General features: G+C 36.3%; 4 protein-coding genes across 5 annotated transcripts in view; 1 reads left to right on the forward strand and 3 right to left on the reverse strand.

Annotated features, from left to right (window-relative positions):
* Positions 1-17,579, reverse strand: part of Crmp (Collapsin Response Mediator Protein) — a 41,467-nt gene extending 23,888 nt beyond the window's left edge. The window contains exons 1-2 of one of the 2 annotated variants that reach the window (XM_076785332.1): positions 17,358-17,579; positions 1,095-1,189 (exon numbers count right to left, since the gene is read on the reverse strand). In XM_076785332.1, coding sequence (XP_076641447.1) covers positions 1,095-1,189; positions 17,358-17,396 — 134 coding nt within the window. In that variant the 5' untranslated portion in view covers positions 17,397-17,579. The remainder of the gene's footprint in view (positions 1-1,094; positions 1,190-17,357) is intronic. The other variant, XM_076785330.1, reaches the window with a different exon arrangement.
* Positions 17,580-18,094: 515 nt separating this feature from the next.
* On the forward strand, positions 18,095-19,007 carry LOC143352668 (ribonuclease H2 subunit C). The gene is made up of 3 exons (XM_076785344.1): positions 18,095-18,361; positions 18,576-18,808; positions 18,892-19,007. The coding sequence occupies exons 1-3, from the start codon at positions 18,217-18,219 to the stop codon at positions 18,910-18,912; spliced, it is 399 nt and encodes a 132-aa protein (XP_076641459.1). The 5' UTR covers positions 18,095-18,216; the 3' UTR covers positions 18,913-19,007.
* A 612-nt stretch (positions 19,008-19,619) lies between these two features.
* Positions 19,620-23,833, reverse strand: LOC143352667 (transmembrane channel-like protein 7). Its single transcript, XM_076785343.1, has 4 exons — positions 23,453-23,833; positions 23,017-23,246; positions 22,704-22,945; positions 19,620-22,635 (listed from the first exon to the last, which is right to left on the reverse strand). Exons 2-4 carry the CDS (start codon positions 23,192-23,194, stop codon positions 20,737-20,739), a joined length of 2,319 nt encoding a protein of 772 aa, XP_076641458.1. The 5' UTR covers positions 23,195-23,246; positions 23,453-23,833; the 3' UTR covers positions 19,620-20,736.
* A 319-nt stretch (positions 23,834-24,152) lies between these two features.
* LOC143352669 (protein FAM98A) lies at positions 24,153-27,442 on the reverse strand. The gene is made up of 7 exons (XM_076785345.1): positions 27,338-27,442; positions 27,215-27,263; positions 26,663-27,029; positions 26,290-26,580; positions 25,896-26,194; positions 25,047-25,624; positions 24,153-24,663 (listed from the first exon to the last, which is right to left on the reverse strand). The coding sequence occupies exons 2-7, from the start codon at positions 27,250-27,252 to the stop codon at positions 24,485-24,487; spliced, it is 1,752 nt and encodes a 583-aa protein (XP_076641460.1). The 5' UTR covers positions 27,253-27,263; positions 27,338-27,442; the 3' UTR covers positions 24,153-24,484.
* Positions 27,443-27,591: the final 149 nt, after the last annotated feature.

The raw sequence follows: 27,591 nt of genomic DNA on the forward strand, positions 1-27,591 counted from the left end.
ATAATGACAGGATATAGTCAGATTTGCTTGAATAAACATTTAATTGAAAATATTTCTATAACTTCGTGAATTGTAAAAGAAAAAAATCTGAAACCCATTATTTTTACTGGCTTGGTAGTTCTAGTGTTCAGAAAGAAATTAGTACTAAACTATGTCCAGTAGCAATACAAGATCTCATCTACATTCAGATCTGCTAGTAATACAGTTTAGGATGAACCATCTTTTTATTCTGAATCTCATTGGAGAGTTCTTCATTTCAGAAATAATTTTTGGAACAAATCTTGACTCTCTATGTCAGTAGAAAATGATTATTCCCAAATGATGTCCAACAAGTTCTTAAGAAACACATATCAGCCTTATTATAACTCTTACATTTATCTGATTAGTACATAATCTTGTTTTATAGAAAAATGAACGTGTTCAATTCATTGAAAAATTCAACAGAAAACATTGTTCATCTGCAAAGAGTTAATTCTATCATTCGTCATTTACTCGTGCACTTAAATTCCACTAAAACAAGAGAAATGTATAGAGATTACGAAGCTAGACATTGTCTTAATTGTCCGACACTTTTGCTGCTATTATTTGTTTCGGCAGCAACTGTCGCAGTTACAAAATTGTTTTTATATACAATATGGAAAAAGATATTCTTCGAATCCAATACCCTGTTGTAATTTTAAATGATGTACAAAATTAATGTGCCTTTCTCCGAAATACAAAATGGTCGTCACACATGTGTGACACTGGTAGCGAACGTGTTAAATATTTACTATAAATCTCATATATCTAAGGTTACTGAACCACATAAATTTTGCAAATCTTCATGATTAAAGTAGTAGTGTTCGAGAAGCTCTATTCCATTGAAAAATGTAGGAAGACGTGACGCGAGTTAAATTTCCCCTGTGAATCTTGTATTTACTACCGGACTCATGGCGGTCACTGAACAGAAAAAACAGGCGTCGAAGGAAACAGAATCGAACGCCGTAGTCTAGAACTATGTACAACGCGTTCACAACTTGTTTTTGTTTCGATTACGTAACGCAGCGACGAGCGTGTTTCGCGGTTACGCGTAAAGTGTTCCTCGGGACTCTTACTTGATGATACCGTCCTCGATGTAAACGTCGCTGTCTGCAATGCCATCGTCGTTCACGACCTTTCCGTTCTTGACCAGTAGCCTGTTTTGCGCGCTCTGGAAATAAGAAATAACCATTTTTCAGACCACTCAAAATTAGCGACGAGTGTTTACATCTTAAGGGCCCGGTTTTTGTAGATTCGCGATAAGGTAGAGTGACTACATTACCGTCAACAAATGGTTTTACGTGCCTCAAGTTTTCGTTCTTATATGAGAATATATTTCGCTGGGAAAGGGAACAATAACAATATTTTTACACGTAGATTATACTAAAATTAAAATATGTAATATAACTTGTAATGTAAAATTATAAATTATTTTCAGGCCTTCTATAGCAGTTTGTAATATTTACGTAGATAATTCATAGTTCAAAGGTTGTTTGTGTTTCTTTTACCTGTTTTAATAAACGTTCTAAAATAACTTGTTTGTATACAACTTTTATTACACGGATTTTAAAGTGTCTGCTCCATGAAAACAGGTTTTTAAAAATATTCAAAGTGTAACATTTCTTTTGATAAAAATTCTGTAGGTGTTTTCTTAAACGAGAGATAGTTCCAACAGAATTTTTTCAGAAGCGAAAGACAAATATTTATTTCAATCTCTGGTTTAAACATTAAAACTTAATTTACGGTTATTGAAATTGTAAGGATGCATTTGTAGAGGATTTATTCAATTTACTTCTTCGAACATATTTTATGATAAAAATCGGTAAAAATCTAAATAAACACTCCATTTGAAAAATCCTTTTGAGAAACACGTTTTTAATGCAAAATAAGGCGATGTGCAAAATTTGAGCTCAATTCTATTTGACCGGTTTTCGGAACTTTAGCCGAAACTACTTCAATCGAGTTGATCAGTGGAAAGCATGATGACAAAAATAGTAAAGTGTGCTTTATAGAGGCTCACATAGTCCAAAGCCAACCACACTTTTTCCAAATTATCTTCAGTCAATTTTTGCAGTCTCAAAATTCGCAAAAAAAGAATACTTGTAGTAACCGGAAATTATGTTTAGAGTTCGAGTCAGTAGAGTTCAATTCGCATAACTGTTATTTCACTTTCGACTCGCCGGCAAGATGATTTCGATTTGTGCAAAAGTGCATTTGTGCAAACGGGGTCACTTTGAATAACAAAGAGGCGAATCTGATCTGCGAGGGTGAATTTAGAGTGCGAAAAGTGATCTTTGTCTCGGCCAAAATTGCTTCCGATTGGGACCAACCACCCGCATAGTATATCGTCCTTGATATTCGTTTGCGACATGCGTCGGATCCAACATCCGGTGCAGACGATTAACGTGCGTGTATCGCTCAACGCTATGGTATACCAATCAGTATATAATAGAAGCTACGCTTCACGCACTTCCGCCAATGCTGGATTTAGAGCAGAGTACGCGATGTGCTCGGACTGATAAAACGCGTGGTGTATTACGACGCACGATGCATCTTTCCATCTGAAAGAATAGGAACGCTTCTGCGAGCGCCGTTTGTTCCCTTGCGTGGAAAACCCGTGCGGTGTTTTCTTTTTTTCATTGACCTAGTCCGAGGATTAGCATACAATACATGCATACACACACGACGTACCGTATCATTTTCAACGGCCACGCGCGTTCCGCATACGTGAAGACGCCCAGGGAATCTTCCAACTTTGTCGGAATTTCCCTCGGACTGTCTGACGAACGAGATAATCGACTGGCAAAATAGAGTTATACCCCCGTTTTGCCAGTGGAACAGGAAGAATGGATGGTTGCCTGGCTTGCGGCATTGTTCCACTGTCTCCGCGATTTTTCCTGCTTAATTGCGTGTACACGAGGTACGGCTACTTCGTTTAAGAGATAGCACACACTTGAACCTTCGAGAGTCGAGGCGCGATACGTTTGAGTGCGTGCAAAGTAGACACATACACTTCGAGAGCGACATGTGGAATGATTACAGAGAGTACACTTTCTAAATAAAGTTCAGGCTAATGTTTAATTGTTTGCAACTTCTGTATGAGTGGAATGTCGCGCAAGGACTCTGTGCTCGTAGAAATCACACAAAATCAGAACGACTTGTTTGATGATAAGCGAATGAAAAAGATCAGATTTGCTGCAGCAATTATATTCATAATCTTCTTACACCTTGTACATGCTAACAAAATTTGGTTAACCGACTGATTAATAAATTGAGATGAAAATTGGTCGTACAGTGAATTCTCGATATGTGTCAACAACGATCGCGGGGTATAGGCCAGTGGGGATAATTCCGCGTCATTTATCGTCCAGGTCTTCGCGATATATATAGAGAAATCACTGTATTGGTCGAAAAACTGTGATACCCACATATGACCTTCGTTTACGAAGGTGCCAGTTATAAATGTTTTAGGAAATGGTTAAAGTTGTTGCAATGACTGCAGCGGTGAAGAAGGACGTATGGCGAAGGATTAAAGCAAGAACTAACCGGAAAGTGCAGTGGAATGTTCGGATCGCCGAATCGCTTCGAACAACAACAAAGATCAAATCAAATGATCCGCACGCACCGATCGGATCGCGTTCAATGGAACGTGAAGTGTGTCCGCGGCACAACGCAAAGACAAAACGTGTAAATATTATCCGGCCGAGGGGGGAGGCAAATTGAAAAGATTCGAAAGAAGTCCAGACTGCATAAAGGACTTTTGACAACCGCCCCTAGGCGTTCTGTAGCCGGGCAAAGATGAAAGCAGATAGGGGAGAAAGATGACGAGGGGAAAAAGAAAGGGCAGGGAGTGGAAAAAAAAGGACAATCCACCGGCGACGCCGACGCCACCCACGTTTTGCGACCGACGTTGGGTCCGCACCCCTGGCGCTCGCTAATGCAACGCGTGGTGCAACAAACCCTTCGCAGTTCGAGGTCTCCACCCCGTGAAATTGCTCCGACCCCCGTATGAATCTAAACCGCCGTTAACGCTGGAGCTCTCTGTGAAATCGATCCCAATCTGCCTCGCCCTTCTAAAGTGTTCCGAAGGTGTTCGTTAAATCGGATTTACAGGCCCCATGGGCGCCAGCCGAATCTCCTCGTGATGTACAATTGTCTTATCAACGAGACGGACTTTCCATTTCGAAAGACTTGGTTAATTATCTGCTAAATAAGATTTGCGGGCCATAAAGGCGTCAGCGAAACGTTCTCGCAGGTTACGATTATTACGGTTGCTCCTTGCTTTACGATCTTCATCGTGACTGCAATGATTGGAACAGCTTCAACACTAAAACTACCAGCGCCGGTTACATTGAAACGTCCCAGATTGTTTACTTTAGAATTGCTGAAATTATAAAGACTAGGGTAAGGGACCCGATTACTGTGGGGGTACCAGTTACTCTGTCTGTATTAATTATACTTATTTTTGAAGCACAATGAATATTAAAAAAGAGATATTAAATTTTTTCATTAAAATCAGTTAATATATATGTTATATAGGCACTACCACATTACCAATTATAGGCACAGTAATTGGTATCCCCACAGTAATTGGGTCCCTTTCCCTATATAGCTGAAGTTTATACAGCTATAAACTATAACTATAGTGGAAATAGAAAAACTTCTAGATAAACTCAATCTTAGAAAGCAAATCATTTTTAGAAAGCAAAGTAGGTTTAGTGTTAATAATTTCTTAGCTCTAACCCGTACCAAGACTAGTCAAATGACCGGTTTCACATTTTTTATTTCATAATTGTTGACAAAATCACAAAATTGTGAGAAATTTAAATAAATTGCAATTTTTATATAGCAACGGGTACCAGACACACACTGCGTTCTAGGAAAGGTCAATGTTAAATAAAACGAGAAATTTATATACTTCATTCTACAGCTACATTTACTTTAATTTTCGAATATTAATTGCAACAGAATAGGATTTTATTTTGATGCAAAGGGAAAGAAATAATAATTCCCATTTTGTAGATTACATTTCCCATCTTGGTCACTGACTCATTATTACACGAGGATTTATTACCATGTACGAATTATGTGATGCAATGAGCGTATATTATCACCGAAAAATATGTAATTATTCGTTTGGTAAACACGAAAGTTAGCGTAGTTAATGAAAACAATGGGAACAGAATAGGCTTGCGTGTCACTTGGCTCACATGTCTGTCCCTTACCGGTTATTACTACTTATACTAACGATTGCAAACGATGACTATGAAATTCCCTATAATTTAAACTGAATTTATGGTTGAGAAATGATTTGATCGAAAACACAATACCGTTCTGTTATGAACAAGAACACACAAAATTAGGCTGAAACCGTTATTCGTCGCTCTACGAATTAAATCAAATTCCATCATCAACATGTTGGAAGTCCAACTTTCTTGCAAGCGAATAACACCGATTAAGATTGCAGAAACTGCAGTATAACTGAATATTTAACAGATATACCATTCACTTATTGCAAGTGATGACTAGCTTACGCGACTGTCTTTAATTCAAAACGGGGAAGGACTGAATCAAGTTTCAATTTCCTTTATTGAATCGAACATAACCCTTTAAAACAGTATAACTTTTTTTACATTGGATCAAACGACCTGACCTTTTTGAGCAATTATAAGAATTGGGTTTCCAAATGATGTGCAAAAAATATTTTGAAAAAATTGCAATTAGTAAGAATTACATGAGAAAATAAAAATGGCACTTTTTACAACTTTTTTATTTGAGTCTTTAATGAAAATTTAAAACATGCGTTTTGTAGATCTATGTTAGTTATACAGATGCTGAAAATTTCATCGAAATCGATTAATATACACACGAACTACAAATAGTTAAAAGTGGTGAAAACCGTAGTTTTTCAAATCCACAGATTCTAACATCTTTCGATGCGGGCCGTTTTTATCTGCGTCAACCGATTTCGATGAAATTTTCAGTATGTGTATAACTAACATAGATCTACAAAACGCAAATTATAAATGTTCATTACAAGCTCAAATAAAAAAGTTTCGGAAAGTGCCTTTTTTTATTTGCTCTTATAATTCCTAGCAATTGCAATTTTTCCAAAATCTTTTCTGCACGTCATTCGGTAAACCAATTCTTCAAATTGCTCAAAAAAAGTCAGATCGTTTGGTTCAATTTAGAAAATGTTATACTGTTTTGAAGCGCGTACGAATATTTTCGTGAGTCTGTGTATGTATTTAATTAAATGTACCAAGTTTATTTGGGTCTCTAATTTTCCTACAAAAAGGCACTAACAAACTCGAAAAAGTCAACGATTTTATACGTCCGGCTATATCACCTATTCTCATCCTTCAGGTGAGTAGAATGACCTCTCGAACATTGATCACTATTTCTGGATCAGCCCCTGCGAGCATCTCCGATGACCAAAAGCATACTGTCCGCCCATGACCGCAGAGAGAAACATGCTGAATTTTCCTTTTCTTCTTGCGGGCGAGACGAGAGCGGGGTGACCTTCGACGAAAAATTGTGCGAATCGACTTGAATATCGAGGCCTCGTCGCCGCGATTCACGTAGGCTGGGACCTTGTCATCTCCGCGGTATAGTTATTAGGTATGGGTGCGAAACATGTGCGTTTCATGTGTTGGAGATCTCTCTGGTTGGATATTTTCAGCAGACAGCGGCTTAAAATACGTTAGCCCCGTTAGTCGTGTCATGATTTTTGTCGAAAAGGAATATGCTCGCCGTCCACTTCGCGAGACCGGCTTTTCGCTCCACTTCGGCGTTGCTTACATGGTCTTAACAGAAGAAGAAGAAGAAGAAAAAAACGGAATATCTCAATTGATTCAAGAGCGTTGATTACTGAACCATGGCTGCGCGTGTCTGACGAGCTACCGACCACTTTCCCTGATTCCGTGAAACCTGGTAGTTGGAACTACTGGCCGATGTTTGCCGGCCACTTTCTTTATAAATAATTCGATTTAAAAGCATTGTAATTAACGCAACCCACCGCGGTGAAATGACCGGTTTTGTATGTCAGTATTATTTATTACAATTACGGAACTCCATTCGTGGAAAATAACAGAATAAATGTTCTTACTCGAACACCTGTAACAATAAAAATTCGTGGGCAATTTAGATGAATTTTGATATCGTCGTTTTTGTAAGATAACGCTTGCCAGTTACGTTTAGTGCGTTAGTGTTAACGCACTCCTTGCGAGTTCTAGGCCTGTGCCGGAGTCATTTCTGACCCACACCGATATTTCACTACAGTTTTCTTGCGATATAAGGCGATGGCTCGTGACCGGTTTTCGGATTTTCTTATTTCGAAATGAAAAGCGCCGTCTTATAGCGGGATAAAATTGTACATATTGACGGTCGATCGAGCTTATTATTAAATAGGAAGTTATTCTTTTTTATCTACAGTTTAATTATCTCCCAAACGCAATCAAAATTTCATTACGCTGTTACGGTGTTATATAGAGTCAAGTCTTGGAAATATTCACAGGATATTTTTTTGATCGTTAATCAAAAAGGTCCATGATTTCATTTATTTTTATACTATTATTAATTGCCTTCATTCTATTGGAACTCCGTTCGAGTTAATAATAAACGAAAACAAACGTCAGGCGCGAGGCTGACTCCTCTTAAAGTGTTGTATAAATTTAGCCCGTCTTCTTGGTCACTCTGTATACAAATACAGTGGATCACGGAGCTTTCAGGTTTGAAGTTTTGTTATATCTACTGTATGGAATCTAATTTTACAGTATTCTATTTTTAAGAATTTTTATTAATATCGTCCAGGAAGTACGGAAGACGTTCAAATATTTTTACAAGGATTCGAAGATTGTAATGTGCTGAGTACAAACTGCTCGAAGAGCACACTTTTATGAAATGTTTTTTGTGTTAAAAATTTTAAGAAAAATTTGAGATTCTTCTCCTGTTTTTAAAGATTTTTTAAAATTTTAATTTTTAGGAATTAATACAAAAATTTTATTTTTGTCTGTGTTGAGACACATTGACTGGAAAAGTAAAAGTTCAAAACATTCTGAACGGCTTCTATGAATATTTATATCACCTATTCTCCAAATCCAATTACAGAACATATTCGTGAATATCGTTTCGTTTTCTATGAAACGCTTTCTATGCCTGGTAAAAATAACTGAACAATGCTTATTTCTTTCTAGTACGAGCACTATAATTGCTTAATGATTAGCCATTCGCCGGAGAAAAAAAAAATTACACGTTCGTTGCACATTTTAATCGGAATGATATATGTATAACAACGTCGTGTACTATTTCATTCTGCGTGAAATCATTAATATTAATTTTCTTTGAATTCAGATTGGAATCTTATCTCATAGGCGTTTGCATAGGAGTTTCTACTTTGAAAAACTAAATTGATTCTCCAGTGCGCCGGTTTTGTTGAACGTATGCATTTCTAATTTCAGATTTTATCCCTACAACTTCCCCACCCAATAATCATCGCCACGAGAAAGCGTCACGATAACTATTGTATAATGTTTTACGACATTCGGTCGTTCGGTTCCATCGGAGCGTTAATTGTTTGAATATTACCTATTCAGTTGCATCGTGTTTTATCTGTCGGCAAACAATATGCGCAAGTGTGCATCAGAATGCTCTTAATCCTTCAGGTACGCAATTTGCCTGTGTACATAATGTACGGAGTATGCCGGATATAAAATTAAATACCTCTGGGTATTAAAAAGAATTTTCCATATTTTCACATGCTGGCTTGTGAAAGCTGCCTGTGGTCGGAATATCGATACGTTCCAAACTTAGTACATTCAATAATTAATCAACGCTCATATTGATTCTGTACTGTATGTATTTTAGGACTAAAATTACCAGATAGGTCAATACCTATTTCAAATCTGTCCTCGAATTGCGAAGATTTTTTTGAAAAATGATTAGATTCATTTGTTTCTGCGCTTATTGCAATAAAAGTCGCATCGAGTACCATCAAATGGTCTCCTATAATTTTTACAAAGAACTAAAGACGAGTCACTTCGATCGTTGATACTTTTAGTGCATACTATTCGATAATGCTACAAAAGACAGACTTCACCCGTGCAACTAACTTATTGAGATCATAAAGGTGCTCACGTGGACTCCGAGTACACTTATTTATTCAGGTCGTATTTTGACAACAATTGTGCAAGGCCTCGAAAAGCAGTGAAAATTAGTCGCTTGCAAGACTTGGTTGTTCTGGTGTAAACTTTAACTCGTGCGATTATTTTAGTCAAGGAAAAATAATTTGTGGAAGTAGAAATATTCGAATGGATAATACCTAGAAATACTAAATATTATTTCATGTCTGTTAAAAATACAATATACTCCCGTATAACCTGATTAAAAAGACTGCATACAGGGTGTCCCAAAAATATTATATTTCCTTGAAAGATGTGATTCCTGACGTCATTTGTAATAACTCTTTCCTTTGCGAAAATGTTCTCCGCTGGTTCGGTAAAGAGTTATTAACGAAAAACACGGACCAATCAGAATGCCGCTACGGCAAATGGATTTCGGCTCGGCGACAGGTCCCGCTGAGCGTGGCGTTGGCATTGGCTGGTCCGGAATCCGTCCGCTGTAGCAGCGCTCTGATTGGTCCGTGTTTTTCGTTAATAACTCCTCAACAAATCCGCGGATAACAATTTTGCAAAGGAAAAAGTGACTTCAAATGGTCTGAGGAATCATCTCTTTCGAGGAAGTACAATATTTTTGGGACACCCAAAATGTGGAAGACACATATAGAACGGGCTTTTTAAACAATTTTTGATCACGTTCTATAAGAGCCTAATTTGATACTGTGATAGACAACAGATAATTAAGAGCGTACGAGAAATTTTCAATTACTTCGCTCGAAACAGAGATTATGGGAATGAAAAGAGGCGAAGCGGGGGACAGTGTGCGTGAGATCTTGCGCTATTATTTCACTATTCCTTTTTTGATCGCAGGCCTAACGAAATCCCCTTGGTTTTTCCAGGGTTAAGCAGTTCCAGACCAACGCGCCGGATCACAATCGTGTTAGAAACTCGTTGAGTTTCGCTCCTTAAATACGGCCGACGGAAAATCCCTTTTTTTCCCAACCGTGAAAGTAGTTAATTATCATTCCTCTTCGATTTCGCGGGGCCTGCGGACGGTAGGATACCGTAACCGAAGAAGAAATCTGGTTTTAATTGGACCGCGTACCAAGCGGAACACCGCTGCCAGTTTTTAAAGCGGCGCGACTTTTGCCAGCACGCGACTAGCTTCGCAGCTACAAAACGATTCGCGAGCTGATACCAAGATAGAGAACAAGGAAGCTTCATCGAGGGGCTGAATCGGCGCGATAAGAATAATAGGGCTGGCAAGTTCGATCGGAGCGGAGCCGCTGCGCAGCCCGATAGGATCTCCCATTTGGGCGGCGCGTGTCGGCGCGGATGAATTGGCGGCGAGTCCTAGGAAATGGGCGAGATATCGATTTTCCAAGGGCGTATACTTTCCCGTGCCTCAGGAATTAATTCCACGCTTTTCGAGCAACGAGCCGAATTTTATTCAGACAGAAAGTTCCCTTCCTTCAAGGGAGGATTCTCGTGTAAAAAAGGAAAATCGACTATTTTAACATTTTTTCTTTTTTTTCCCAGAAAACAATTAAAAATGTATTATTTCATAGGTACAGAGATGATTAAAACATGATATCATGTAAGATCTGTAGTTTCGAGAAAAATTTTTGTAGTGACAGTGCTACTCCGAAGCATTCTTGTCCTTCAACCGTCATAACTTTGTCTGTCCTACACTTTTAGTTCATATATTTTTTAAAAATCGATCTCTTGGACCAGTCACACGAGAATCCCCTCATAACCCCTCAAGGGCGGCGCGGCGTCTGTGCGTCGTAAAATGCCTCTAACCTGTGTTCAAAAATGTTTTACTAGACTGTAGATTTTATGTGTTCATGATAACAATGAGTAGATACAACTTAAGACAGTGGAGAGATTAAGAGAATTTAAGAACATCAAGTCGCAGCTTATTAAAATTAGTGGAGGAAGATAGAAGCTTCTGTTTGGCCCTATTCATTGTAATCGACGCAAACAATCTTTATTTTTCATAAGGATTAAGGCCAATTTACACTTCTTCACCTTGGTCGTTACAGATGAATTGATGAGTCCAAAAAAGGGGAAAAGAAAATTGGAAAAAATTAATGAAAAGTGCTTGAGAAGTGCTTAAAATACAATTTTATTGCCAATTGAAAAAATGCAACTGCTGATAAGTACAAAATAAATATCACGAAAGTACTACAGCCAAAAATGTTGGCTTCGCTAAAGATAGATGCCACGTCTCTGAAAGGAACGACAAATATTACCGAGGTAGCTAAAGGTATTTATTTCCCTAAATTAAATAAATATCACCAGCTAAATTCGAAAAAAACGGACAAGTACCATGAGCTTTCCACCCCCTGAAAAATCAATCCTGTAGAGTCTACAGTGATGAGCAGCCCGCGGGCCGCACTTGGTCCTGTAGCCTCGTTGCGACCCGCGGGCGTTCGGGACAAAAATCATAACTTCTAAACTAATCAATTTTCGACATAAGCACCTTAATACTTTTTTCAAGAGAACAGAAAGCTGCATTGATTTGCATAAAAACAAATTATATGATTTCATAACAAAAATTGTAGTCACCTTCATGTTTCATTGAGTAAAAACTTTTATACAAATTTTCATTGACATCATTTATTCTCAGCTGAATACTGAGTAACTGTTGTTGGAAATATTTTTACAATATATTATCTAAGACTAAAAAATGATGGATCAAATTAAAAAAAAAAACGTTTTATTGTAAATCCATGTAAGAAATAACGAGTACATCCCACAAACTAAAATTATTTGATTAGCATGTTTAATTTTTGGCCCAGTGCAGTCCGCGAATTGCTCATCGCTGCTTTAGACCGACGATAGACTGCAGTAAGTAGCTAAAGGCGTTGGTTTCTTTAAAAATTGATGCCAACGAAGTAGGTGATGCACCAGTTAGTACACCTAATACAATTGTTTGCGTTCTGAATTTGCGATGGTTATAGTTCGTGGACGAGAGAATATGTTCAAGTGCAATCCGTCCACGGATCGTCCTTGAGCCGTCGTAATCGAATGAAACCGTGTTAAAAAAGAAAGAAGAAAAAAAAGGCCAATAGCAACGCCAACGGCGTGATCTAATTTCCATGTGTACACGAACTGCTGCGGAAACGGGTGGGTCACACCTGGCTTCCTCGTCGTATCTATTTGTGTATGCCGCGGCATAACGCCGGCAATCCACATTTCGGCTGACCGGCTTCCATTCGACTATATTCATCGTCAAGTTCTCGGCGAGGCAAAAAGATGACAATTGGCTGGGCGCGCGTCGCATGGCGTCGCGCCGCGTCGTCGGAACCACTTGCTGCCTAGAATCGTCCCGGAGAAACCGCGAAAAAATAGCAAATTCTGCACGTAGTGCGAACAGACTGAAACACGGAGGCCGTTAACGATGCTTGTAATTAAGGTTAACGAATATCAGAAAGAAACAGCAATTGCTAAATGGATTGGCACGCACCAGTCATTCAGAGTCTAGTCGAACCTGAGCAAAATGGAGATTTATTGGCCGCCAACGCGCAGTCGTTGTGCCATCGAAGTCGGAAAAAATGTAGCAAATCGAAATCAGAAGAAAAAGAAACGATTGATATGATAGAAAGAACCAACAATAAACAAGAACAAGAAACTAGGTGAACGAGGAATCTCTACAAAAAGTGAAAAATTGAATCCACTGAAGAGTGAAACAATTGAAATTATCTGAATGAATTGCTCTGCTTAGCACGTAGTCATGAACCTTATAGACAGGCAGAAGGCTTGTATATGAATTAAATGCAAAATGGAAAAGCATGAACCGATGCTACTAAAAAAAGGCAACTATTATTCCCAGGACCATCTAAATGCAACTAAACCCGAATAAATGTGTATCGCTAACTTGACCGAACTGCGAGCTGTATACAGAAATGATAAAACCTGTTCTAAATAGAATTCGCAATCAGCGCTACTATTTAAAGAAAAAGTAACAATAGAGATACGCTCGACGCGCCCACTCGTTCGAAAAATAGAAGGGACAGCTAAAACGTCGGGCTTGGCACCTGGAGAAGCAGCAACCCATCCGCCAAGAAGACATTCCTGACGAAACGAAAGGCTCGAACCGGTCCGAAAAACGTGTGAACGTAGCCAGTCAATGGGGTGCAACCGAGCATCCACGGGGATTTCGAGTTTGCTCGCGATCGGGATGGCTTGTTTCGACTCTAAATCAACTCCCGGTTCTGATCGGGATGAAAAACGGAGGGGAAAAATGTCAGTGAACATCCACGGTTTATTTTTAACGACGGTGTCCCGGGGCATCGCGAGCCTCTCACACAGGAACATCCGACGTGAAACCGTGGACCGGCGAGTCCCGTTCGGGACACGTTCCATCGGACACGTCGGCGTGTGCGTGCTCGTAAAATCGAGCTCGTGGTTTTTCCGACTTTATGTCGGCGTAGTGTCGACGAACTATTGATTCGCCGCGGTTGCTCATGTGCCTAGGCAGCGCGTCCCAGTGCCGTACCATTTCCTCCAAACGGACTTCCGACGAAGACGGTTTTTACCCCTTTCTTCCCAGAATTTTCTTTTATTTCCCTGCCCCCTCCATTTTTTTAGTTTATTCTTAATCCTCTGGGAACGTCTGTGTAGATCTTTGTACAAAGTAAAAACTTTCTACATCAATCACAACAAACAGGAGGCGAATAGAAATTTCTTTTTTCCTTCAGTAATCTTAATAAATTGATGATAATTACAATTGTTCGAGTAGTCATTTAAGGATAACAGTCGGCCATCTTAGGTGTGCTTATTATTAACATGCTACTTTCTAAATATTTCATAATGCGAGAACATGGGGCTACACATTGGAACGTTTGTGCTCACTGAAATTTATAATAATTTGTAAATATTTATTTTTAAAGCACTTCGTTCACTGGTAGACCGACTGTTGGGTAGGGGCACTCGTTTTTGTCATAAAAGCACAAAATCCGCAGTCTTTACACTTTCATGCTCATTGTTTAGTTGTGAAAAATATGAAAGAGTCTAAATCATCGACAGATTATAGTAACATCGTACAAGGTCGATCGCACAGAAGGAAACCTACAGTTGGGCGTCGTCCCTGAAGGATTAAAGCGATTTAAGGGCGAGGAATAAAATGCACCCTTCGAGGCGTAAAAGCATTCCAAATCGATTCCTCGTGTAGAAATAAGTTGTAATCCAAGATTAAATATTTTTCGCATAAAATTTCGATTTCAAGTTAGTCGATGTTGATGATCCGACAAGGACGCGTGTCCTTGGCTAACGGAGCACATGTTCGCTTAGGCTGTTCTGTCATATTTTTAGATTTATCCAGCGACACAACTTCGCCATCAAATGTGTTGAAAGTGATGGTCTCCAGGCTTTCGGATACTAGGTAGTTTTACCTTCGCGAAAAATTTTAACAATGTCTCGCTAATACCGCCAGGAGGACAAACGCAGCACCGATATCGATGTTGCCAGCGAGCTAGGAGAACGTTGGGTTAATTGTTCGAAAAGGACACTTGCAGTTGATAGTCTTAACAGTAAGCACATCGAGACGCATACAAACATATACAATTAGTCAGAAAAGGTTTAGCGGAAACGGATATGGCCTCGAGTGCATGAACCTGAGCCGAATATACATGTCGCATTTCGCATAGACGTGGCGCGTATAGGGCGTTTCCGAAATCGCAATAGTCAGAAGGGGAGTAGGGTGAGGGACCCAATTACTGTGGGGGTACCAATCACTGTGCCCATATTAATTACACTTATTTTTAAAGCATAATGAATTTATAATAAATTCATAATGATCTTTATGCAAAATACAAATTTTCTATCCGAATTGCAGCAAACTGGAGTGAAATAGAAATTTATTTTCTCTCTTAATATGGTTATTAAGTTGAAAATAGTATAACGGTATTTTTAAATTCTTCTAATGCTTTAACCGTTTTTAATTAGACCTACCCATTTTTACCCATTATATATAACATATGTAATGACTGATTTTAATGAAAAGAATGTAATATCTCTTTTTTAATATTCGTTATGCTTTAAAAATAAGTATAATTAATATAGGCACAGTAATTGGTACCCTCACGGTAATTGGGTCCCTTATGTGAGAAAGTTAGTTGAAAATACACGTTCAATTTTTGAGTTTAGGATTGTTTTCTTCTTTTAGTCACATTTGAAATAGTATACCTGGTTCACACAAAGTAGAATTTCCATTGCACGCAGCTTTCAGGAAGGTGTTAATCATTAAAATTTAATGTGTACCTTTTTAGTAGAATATGTTGTATAATATTTTAAAAAATAAAAATAACTAAGTAAACAGATACGAATGCAATGTCAGAACGAGAAGAGAGTTAAGAGGATGAAAAATAAAATAAACAGTCTCAACTCTCTATTTTCACCAAAAGTTCTTTAACGATCGAATCGGTTGTTGTTTCTTATTCGTTTTCCATGTAGAATCGTCTCTTTTCAGGTTGTACTATGATTTTGAAAACAGCCTGTACACATATACTTTGACGGGAATATACATTTAGGCTCCTTTTAGGAGACCAACCACTGCCGGGCGCCAAGACGCTTGGATCAATAAGGCAGCAACCTTGCGATTGCTACCGATGCTACGACGAAACTTTCGGTTTTCATAGCGAGGTTGATACACCCGTACTACGCATTTTGTTTTCTGATATACAAGAAAACCGATCCGACAAGAATTACTTAACATTTAGTAACTCTTTCTGTCCAGTAAGCTTTTAAATAGATTTAACACGAGGTTATAAATTTGTTGTATTTATTCTCCATTTTGATACAGTTAACTACGTCTAGTTAACTATAGTGTTTTATATCTTTTTTTGTTTTCAGGTTTCATGCATGTCTGAAGATTTTTGCATTGCTTTTTCTTTTAACTCAGATATAAATTTTGCAGACTTCGTCTTGAATAATATTTATATCTAAACTACCATATTTTAATGAAACATTGTTATTTATCCGAAGAACTACCTTCTATAGCAATGTCCGAGTTTAGAAAATAAATACTTTCGATCAACAATATTCCCAAAAAGTGTATTACAGTAATATAAACAGCCCAGGAACCTTTATTCGAATATACCTAAAAAAAAATATTGATATAAGAATAAAACTTCCACAGAAATCTATTTTGTTATAAAGCATCGGAAGATTCGTGTAAAATTCCATTTTGTTCAGATCTCGTAAGAACAATGGATAAAAACGTAAATTTGCATAAATGCCGCAATAAATAAATGTTACAATTTGACTCGTAAGAATAAACCTTCCGGCGTGACTATCGATCGGAAGTTCACTGACTTTGCGCCGTGTACGCAACATTATGCGGTGAGAAATTGGTCTATACATAACATTTCATTCATAAAAACAATTCATATTTAAAAATAGCAAATTCCGGAATAGTTGAAACGTATTGGTGTCACGATAACTTCTCGTAACACGATACTGGATAAACTGATATACAGAATCGCAGAATAATCGATGCAGCCGCCGCACAGCTTCCGTGAAAACGTCGCTGCAACCGGAAGATTCGAGCGACACGGAGTCCAGAGGTGTTCGCAATAACCCGCAACACTCGCAGCCCGATAATGTTAGCCTACGCTGACGCTTACGCAGACATTTGCTCGCACCGATTACACTATTTTCGTGCAGGATATCTGTTTACCCTTCGGCGATATTAATTATCGACTGATTACCAGCCGACCATTTCTCAACTTTCCCTATCGCGATTCATTCTCTGCTGTTTGCAAAAACGATTACGTCCGCGTACCGGTTACATCTTTATGTAACGTGTCCTATATGTCGAAACGGTTCGGTTATTCAATTTATTCGTCGCTGAATTTACAAACGTCCTTGCATATACTATATATTTAATTCATGTCGTCGTCGTTAAATAATTCATAAAAACCCGTTAGTACCGTGCACGTCGTGCAAAGTTAACGAGGAAATATTTTAAGCGCTCCTACTGTTGCGGACTTTTCGAGATACGAGGAAATATCGAATGACACGAGTGCAATTTATTTGCTCCGATGATGCTGCACGTAACAATAGACAAGTCGGGTCAATTCCCAATTCGCTCCACCTTCACGCCCCGACGATCTATTCCGACGCAATATTTATTTACGCGGTGACGCTCGATCGGTAACGAACTCGGGAGCTGCCGCAGAAACAGGTGAGGATAAAAATAAAGATCGGCAAACTGACCTGCAGGTGGATGGGCACTTTCTTCACCGGCGTGCTCATCTTCGACCGTTCAGAGTCTGTCTGTCTGTCTTGCCTCGGGAGGGGGACAAAAAAAAACTGTTCACACAATCGTACTGTTCCGCGACGTGCACTTCGCACCGGGATTCACGAACACTGCTCTCTCGCTCCCGGGAAGAAAAACGCGTCTTCACACGAGAGTCTCCACGGCAGAAATCAAAAGGCGCAAGATCGAATCGAATCGAACAATCGACTGCGACTGACGCTACGTGTGCGCGTCGCGAGACGGTGGTAAATTTTCCTCCCTCCCTATTCCCTTTCGGCCCGGCGGGGGTGGGGGATCATCCCCACTGAAGATAGCTCGTCACATGTCCTACGAACTTAAAAAGTCCGTGCACATATTCGCAATTTTATTCGAACTTATATATATATATACACAATAGATTAATAGTAAGGCATAAATATATACACAATAGATTAATAGTAAGGCATATCATTATATACGATTTTATATAGAAAAATTCCATTGGAAAAATTTAATTTTCGAACCACGTAGAATAAGATAACAATTAAATTAAAGAACATTTAACATTTCATACTTGTCGATTTATCATACATGCTATTATAAAATCATTCTCTCTCTCTCTCTCTCTCTCTCTCTCTCTCTCTCCCTTTCTGCTGCATATATTTTATATGTTACACCTACATTATATATTTATACTTTAGATATATATTACTTATGAATTTGTGATTGATTTCGCAAATTTTTAAATTTCTTTTCTGTCATAATTAACATAATAATAATATTTATAACGACTGATACATTCCCGCCAAAACGTTGCATCGCCATTTTCATTTAAACATGGCTATACGACTGCATGTGAAACAAGATGTATCTGAAACGAAAGAAAATGTGTTACACCTAATGCCGTGCAAAATTCATGGCAATGAATCTGCAAACGTTTCTTTCTATTTTAAACCTTACATCCGTAAAGTTGATGATGATCGTAAGTTTGTTTATATTTAAATCTGTACATCGTAGAAACTGTATTTTGCATACAGAGTGTAACTTCTCTGGAAGCGTAATTATGTTTTTAGATATGCAGAAAGATCGTTTAATATTACTTATTCTTCATGTACTGCTCGAACTGATTGCATTAAGAACATATAAACATTGCACTAGTTGATTTTAGGTTACAATAACGTATTATTTGTGCACAGATTACAATTCTTCATTTCGTGGATATCCTCTTCAAGGAAAAAAGATAACAATACCGTCAGGATACAAAGGTATTACATTCCTTGAACACAAGAAACCAGACGTGGAAAACATGGAAAGGAATTTATATTCTGCAGGAACATTTTCACATTTTACCTACTGGAACTATGATAAGCTTCCATCTAAAAATGATGCTCTAGTGGCAGCAATTGATTGGATTGACATAGCTGAAGCAGTAAGTATCAAATTGAACAAAAATAATCCAATAAAGTATTTTCACTTTGCATATCGATTTATATATACATATATTTTTTTCAGCTACATTCTACAGAATCATGATTGAAGTAATAACATTTAACAGAATTAAGTTACAATTATTTTTTGTATTTTGTTATAAATAGGAATGCAAATAAATATTTTTTATATTTCATGTATATTATAGTTTATTAACCATATCATGAGCATATATTCTTGTCATACATAACAGACATCTTATATTTTCTTATGAAGTATGTGAACATCGCAAATGATCTTTGGTTTAATTAGGAAAGCTGTTTCAAAAGTGTGCAGTCTTTTATAGGATAAATAGTATATTTGTAATTTATTTTCTTATTCTTTTAAATATATAAAATCGCAATAAATGTGTAAGCATTTATCATTTTCTTTTTAGCACAGAAGAATTTTCCTTGTTACATGTGATATTGCTAAATATACTATATGTATTTTTTAATACTGTTTTTTATGCTATCAAAGATATAGAGCATTAATCTTATATTAATAATCAGTGGGTATAATCCTTAGTCAAAAATGTGTTATCGTGACATTGCACATAGCTACTTATATGTGGTCGTGTTTGTATAAAATTCATATAAAATGCATTTCTTGAAACTATGTGAAGTACATTGGCAGTCCTATAGATTTGTAATGATTACTTGTAAGAAATATTGTATACATGCATAGTTCCTACCAACATTTTTATACATGCATATATATATATATATATATATATATATATATATATATATATATATATATATATAATATATATATGTATATATATTTATAAAAGTTTATATAATTCTGTTTTCATGTACAATGGCAATGTTGGAAGAGAAAACAGTTTTTCAACTTGAAAACCAAGAAACATCCGATATATATTAAAAATAATATTAACAAAGCAATTAAATATTTATGTTAACTTGAAAATAGTATAAGTATAGTTCATATACAAAATAATATGTAATCACTCTCATGTTTCAGAAAAATTACTGATATGACACAGTGGAATCAATCTTAAACTAGAAATCTTAAATAAAATACTGTTGCTTCATAAATACCTCAGTACACATATAAATGACACTACTATAAAATGTTTTCACTCCTAGAAGTCCTTCGATAAACCTACAAAACCTATGTACAACTGTATTATGATTCTAGTACACAGCTAATCTAAAAATAGGTCCACAATATATCACTTTACTTCAGTTTAGCAAAAGCACCCCAATATTTGTTTATAAAATTGAGAAGTAAATTTGTGATATTTTGTAATACTATCAAAATGAAAGCAAATTGATTATTCTGCCTACCATGTAAGAAGACATTAAAAAAAAAATACGTGTTTTCGGTCCTATAACATTATGTTAGGATATTATAAATTCTGTATAGTTGCTAAAACTATGTGTACGCAATAAGTAATTTATCCTTTTCTACTATTGCACGGTTTTCATTTTGTACCCTGATTTTTAGGTGTTTCTTTGCCACATTTAAAATGAACCAATTACTAAAAGAAGTATACAACGATTTCAAATAAATTAAGTACGAGACATATTAAACATTAATGTGGAACTTTCAGATGCAAAATCTATTTTGCAGAACACAAAATACTTATAACCCCCCGTATTGTCCAAATTGCCCATTTTTTCGTAATCTTGTACTGGAGTCATTTAATTATATACTTGTGCCAACAAAACATTCTGTAAAACCGCTGATTAAATATTAAAAAAAAATATACTTGCACAATCTTACTATCACATAAAGTTTTAAGAAAAATTATAGAAATTTCAATAAATTGTATAGAGCATTTACTTAATTATACTGTACATTGACTAAAATTGGAAATTTTTTAATTTTTACACAAAAGTTATTTCAATTTTCATAATCTTTTTATGAAAATGTGCCTAATTCATTTGTCTGTTCTTGATGGTATTTGTTCTGGTCTTGTTGTTGCTTGATAAAAGCGCTCAATCTGTTAAGCAAGAACTGTTTATCGTGGCCCTCCAATACCAATTGATTCTTCAAAACTCTGACCATATGTTGGTTTGCTACTGACACTGCATAATAATAATACAAAAGTAAAATAAGAACAAAAAATGCTGGCACGCCAAATCCAGCAGTACTAAGAAAATATAAAATTGATTGAAGCCAAACAGGAAACTGTGAGAATGTTATAATTAGTAACTCCCATACTGATCTAAAACCTCTGAACGGACCACAGGATTTTGATGGCATTATTTCTGCGATAGAATATCCAATTGGGATTATAGATAGAATAAAAGAAATTAATAAAATAAACATGAAAAGTGAATTCGATTTACTTGCTCTATAAATTTTACTTGATGGAGTACTATTCACCAAGCAAGCAAACTTCTTAATGTAGAACAACACAAATGTACCAAATACTGCAATCACTGGCAGTAAAGGGGCGAAGAAACACCCAAGCCAACAGATTGTTTGTAAATAAACTACATCCAATACATGCTTCGGTAAATCGAACTCTTGTTCTCCGAAAAATCTTAGCACTTTGTTTTCTGTGTGCTTCGCTATTAAAGACCTGGGAAAATTGACGAAAAATGTCATGATAAGCTGGAGAAGAAGATCAGTTATATAGAGCTTAAAAAATTGTTGCCCCACAAACGTTTCCCAACATTCTGGCCGACGTTGACTAGTACATTCGTCATCCAATACTTCGCTTGTAATTATTCTGTAAAATGACGTAAGTAATACGGCAAGAGAAGAAAGCCGCAGAAATACTGTTCTGAAAAGAGTTATACGCACAACGAATGATGGACTATAATTTTCTAGAGTAACTAAGTATCGAAATAGAAATGGTACAGTAAGGTTTAGAGCAACTATGCAAATGTATGGAAGAAATTCGAGGAGTAACAAAACGATTTTTGTTAATGATATATATCCTACATTGTGACTCTCAGCTGATTGTTCGGAAACTTGATCAAAAGAAAATTCAAATATATAGTAAATAAATGTACCGCAACTACACAATATTGTAAAAACAATTATATTAACAAATAGGCGCATAAGAAAAAATTTTGTTTTCTCCTCTCTTGTTCGATTCTGTCTTTCTTCTTCCAATCTTTCTGTTTCTAAAAATCCTTTCATCTCATTGTATAATGCTTTGTGCTTCACAGCTGCAGACTTTTCATTATGTATGCAGTAATCCCAACCCCCAAAAACTAAATTGCAATACCGATAGAACTGACCTTCGTTTTCAATAACTCTTTGTTTAAAACCTTTAGCGGCTGACTTCACTATTGCAACCAAGCTAAAAATAAATATACCAATAGTAGTACAAATATAAGATAACGGCAAATTATAAAGAAAACCGGAAGCATTGTAGGTCATACGGCTGTACGCACCGTAAAATAGTAAAGTGTATTCCAAAATGCCAGTAAGCTGTACAAAATCTGTTATACTACTACTTTCTTGAGTTCTATTCCAATACCGCTCTGAGCAGCAAGGTATGCTGTGATTACTATTAGAATTTATGCATAACTCTTCTTCTGGCGCATCAAATGCTATTGCAGGTAATGCAATAAATAAGAACATAAGTAAAAATAATGAAATATTGAGATACATCAACCATTTGATAAACAAAAAGTATGCTACTATCCCCATTCCAAAATTTCCTCCAATTGTTTTCAAGCTTTCGTTCCATAATTCCATTTTTGAATATGCTTCTTTCATCCTGATACGAAACTGTTGCCAAGCTTTCCTTCGTTGCCATTTTAGTTGTTCAAAACCTTGCAACCTTAATTTCGTAGCACTCTGAAATGTGTAAACACGCGAATTAGACAATTATTCTTCCAATTAAATGATAGCATTACACAACTTACCTGTAATTGATTTTTTAACTGTATCTTTTGTGTCATGCATATGGGCATAGCTTTGATTTGCATTATCTCTTCCCATGTACGTTCTTCATTTGATAAATTCTCTGATAAGTCTGGCAACATAGATACCGCTACATCATGCACATTTGTTGACATGCGTCTTGACGTAGTTGTACCACGTGATCTTGTACTGGTACGCCTTCTTAATGTTGTTTTCGTGTCATTACGTATTCGTTTAGCCGTAGCTGATATAAAGTGATATTAAATATATAACAATTTGTTTGATTTATAACAATTAAGATATGTAAACACTTACCAACACGTGACTTTTTACTTGGTAATAAGGTTGCTATATGGGAAGGGTCCCTTTGTAAAACTTGCTGTAAATCAGCTTCAATAGCTGCGGGATACCGTTCCTGGTAAAATTCAGCACCTGCTTCTTCCCATCCTTGCCCTCTATCACAAGCACGTTTCTTCCTTTCTCCACCAGACATCCTTCTTTTTTGGCAGCGATCGTAATTTATAAACGTAACACCCTTTCAAAGCCTTATATGTAAAAGTTAAGCAGAAATTATTATTTTAAAACGCATGTTCAATTAAATAATCGAATTCATAAGCATTTACGATGTATCAAATATTTTATTTATATACACATTAATTATTTCGCACGTTTTTGAACCAATTTTAAATGATTTATTATAAAAACAAGATTAATAATAAATTGATGTGTCTTCACGTTCGATAATACTTACCTTAGATTAGTCAGTCAATCAAATGTTTCGCAAACGTGTCATTGCTCGATGAGATCTTCTTACTACACAGATTAATTCAAATTATTATAAAAAAATAACACTCTAATGAATAAACACTCGCGTTTAAAACCCCAATGGCACTGTACACTGTATCGTTTTGTAAACTGTGACGTATGTAGTTGCGCGAAATGTTTGAGCGGTATGTGTACTCAATCACATCAATGTAAGTTTTATACGACCGTACAACAATGCACCTGATTCTTGAAAATAGATAAACGGAGATAAGTATAATGAATCATTAAGAAACACACTCATTGACATTTTGTTTTCTCGTATATCACATTCGTTGTATTCTACAACAGACGACCGATAAGAGGACAATGGAACATGAACTAAGAGGAGTGTAGAAGGTAGTCATGTAGTCGTGTAGTTATAAAAAAAGAAACAGCAAAGAAGATTCTTGCGCAAATATTTTTTATTGAATCCTTGGTATCTTTAATCATTCATAATCCACTTAATGAAAAATTTATTAAAAAAGTTGATCTATAAATTATTTGAGATTTCGTGAACACGTAAATGCGTAAGTTTAGCAATATTTTGCAAAATGAAATAAAATAAATTAGTTTCATATTTGAGACGCAATATACTGTTGAATTTAGAAAAATTAATTTCCGTTATACAAAAATTCATATTTACATAATTCAAATACAAATATATTGTTCAAATCAACACTTCACAAGCTAGAAAACATCATAAATATATAAATAATAATTATTCAAATTTCTACAAATTAAATGATTTAAGTGAACATTCAAAATAATATCAAAACTTCTAATTTCTTTAAAAATTAGTATTAATTCTTTCAATTATGTATATTTTACATAGCATCTGAAGACTTAGCAAGAAATACATAAACAATTAAGCATAATTTGATGTAGATTACTGTTCCTAATTATTATGCTTTGTTAATGCAGACATTACTAAATACTATATGATATAATGATGTAAGAATAATATTTTACATATAACATTTTAGTATTGTTGACTTCTGCCGCCCCTACGTTGATAATTATCCGTGTTTCCTTGATTCCAACCTCCTTGAACTCTACTACCCCTTCCTCCCCTACCACCTCCTCTTTGATACTGTTGTCCACCTTTGTCAGATTGAGAAGAGCCTGTATTACTAGAGTAGCTTTGTCGATGACCATACCCTGTATATGAAAATTTGTAACAATATTGAAATTGATAAAAATTATTTATAACTCTAAAATAGAGTCTACGATTTTGTACGTGTACTGGAGGGACACACGTGTACACGGAATCCGTGAACCCTGTATTCGCGTTTTAAGTATACGTGTTCTTAATACACGTGTAATTATTCTATTCTCCGTGTATTTTCTTTTTGACTGTTGATGTTAAATATTAATAAATTCACGCTCAACTGTTAAACGTTATATCACTGTGTATTAAAATGAATAGTCGTGAAATTAAGATCCGGATTCGTTTATTAGACGTGTACACGTGTATGTACATACACGTGAAATAAGGACTATTCTGAAATCTTCTCTATCACTCTTTCGTTCAAATTCATTACCTCCATCCCTGTTGTCTCCACTGTAAGTATTATTTCCTCCATATCTTCCACTTTGATTTCCTCCATATCCCCCTCCTTGGTTTCCTCCATACCCTCCTCCTTGATTTCCTCCATACCCTCCTCCTTGATTTCCTTCATACCCCCCTCCTTGGTTTCCTCCATACCCTCCTCCTTGATTTACGCCATGCCCTCCTCCTTGACTTGCAGCATACCCTCCTCCTTGGCTACCACCATGTCCTCCACCATACCCTTGATTTGCTCCATATCCTCCTCCAATACCTCCTCCATATCCACCTCCTCCTTGTCCTCCACCTTGGCCACCACCATATCCCCCACCTTGTTTTCCTGCATAACCTCCTCCTTGGTTCCCATATCCACTATTATTGGAGGAATAGTTTGAACCCTGAAATCCGCTATCACTCCGACCCCCTCTATTATCACTAGAAAATGAGGTATTAGAACCACCCCCACCACGACCCCCTCTATTATCACTAGAAAATGAGGTATTAGAACCACCCCCACCACGACCCCCTCTATTATATCCTCCTCCTCCTCCTCCTCCTCCACCATGACCTCCGCTAAATTAAAAACAATGTACATTTTTATATTTGTGGTAAATCGTTTTACCTGTATGTATTAGAGGTGTCGAGAATTTTATTCGAGGTCGGGTCGGGTTCTCGAAAATTTTAGGTTCATTCTGAATTCCCGAAAATAATCTCAAATATTCTTGAGAATCCTGAAATTTTCAAGTACCCGACTCGTCTCGATCCGTCCTGGACCATAGGGTACTCGACATATTCAGGTTTTCGTACACCTCTAGCGATTATCTAGCGATTCATTTTTACTAACCGAAAAGTTGAAGGTCCTGCTACTCTGTCTTTTTGCCATGGTGGCATTTCTGGTGGTGGTGGCTCTTGTTCGTACGGTCTTCCACCTCTATCTGGTACAGTTCCAATAATGACCGAGTTAATATTACTTTTGGTATTTTTTCTAACACTTGCGCTGCTTGTTTTCTCCATCAATGCAATATCATCTCTGGATGCTAATAAGTCAGCAAATGTAACATTGGGTTCTGCACTTAGAAACTTTCTAGTATCCTCGTATCGTTTATTTAATTCTGCTTCTTGTGATCTTATCCTGTCCGACCACTATGCATGAAAATGTTAACTATGTATTCTTATGATCAATTGAGTGTAAGTATTCTTAGTAGATTTATGTAGATAAAGCCAGTCACTATACTTACTAAAAATGACTGTACTGTTACATCAAGACGTTTAAGTAACATATCACGACGTAGTCTATATTCGTCGTGTAACTCTTGTTGTATATGTTGTAAATCTTTCCATTCCTTTTCAGTAAAACCGGTAGTGATTAACGGTTGACCCACAAGCTCATTTGGAACAGTTTTTAATACATCTTTTAATTTGTTTTCTAATCTCACAAAAAGTTTAACAGGGGTAATGTCATCTGGTGGTTTCTCAAAATTTAATGCTATTAACATATCTTTCAAATCTTTAGCTGTATCACTTTCTTCCTATGTTAGACATAAAATTTGATGAATGTTTATTGATAATTACATCATTATTTTCCGACTTATTTTCTTAATAAAAACTTACTACATGAACATCCGTGGAGGTTGAATTTTGAAGTTTTTTATATTCCAATAATCTAGAAGCCTTTAATTCTGCTCCCAAAAAATCTAACAAAATACACCTATCTTCTTGAGTTGATAATCGTGCATTAACATTACCAGACATCAGTCGTTCATTTACGCATCCTAATTCTTTAAGAAAACAGCTTAACTCTAGTAGAAAAGAACTAGAATCATCTGGAGACACTATCGCATGAACAGTTTCATCCATTTCGTTAAGTATTGTTATTTCATCTGCCAGCCATGCTACAAGTTTTGTAAATTCTGGCGATTTGGGTCCTAGCTTTAAAGCTTCCATAAATTTATTAGAATCTGCTAGCTCCCCATTGTACCTAAACAGTGACAAATTGTATTAAATATTAAGATTATTACACTTTGTATTAAAAAATTACTTTTAAATAGATTGTTAGTTTTAAACATTTACTTTAATTTAAATATAATTATCTGACCAATGAGTTTTATTTAAATATAGTACGAAATTACATACATTAATTCCTAATAACCTCTAATTGCTTACCCAAGTTTTTGTGTTCTTTCCAGTAATTTTAACTCCATTGCAAAAGAGCCTTTAATTAATAAGATCCTTCAATTATCAGTGATTATAAAATGTATGAAAGAAATATAGATAAAATGTACTTACAATAAAAATAGGAATAATCAGAATACAATTCGTTCTCTTGCCGTATGTGCTGTCACAAAGTGTAAATTTTATTATCCACGGGGACTGGACATCGTAGTAAGCAGTACACGACGACAGATGTCATGTTCGGAACATATAGGCATATGATTTCAAATATGAATATATGTAGCGAGAAAATAGATATTAAATACACACAAATATATATATAAAACTGGAAACAGATATAATAAATAAGTATATGAAAATATGCTACA

Source organism: Halictus rubicundus, chromosome 3 (genome assembly GCF_050948215.1).
Source record: "Halictus rubicundus isolate RS-2024b chromosome 3, iyHalRubi1_principal, whole genome shotgun sequence".
NCBI classification, from domain to species: domain Eukaryota; kingdom Metazoa; phylum Arthropoda; class Insecta; order Hymenoptera; family Halictidae; genus Halictus; species Halictus rubicundus.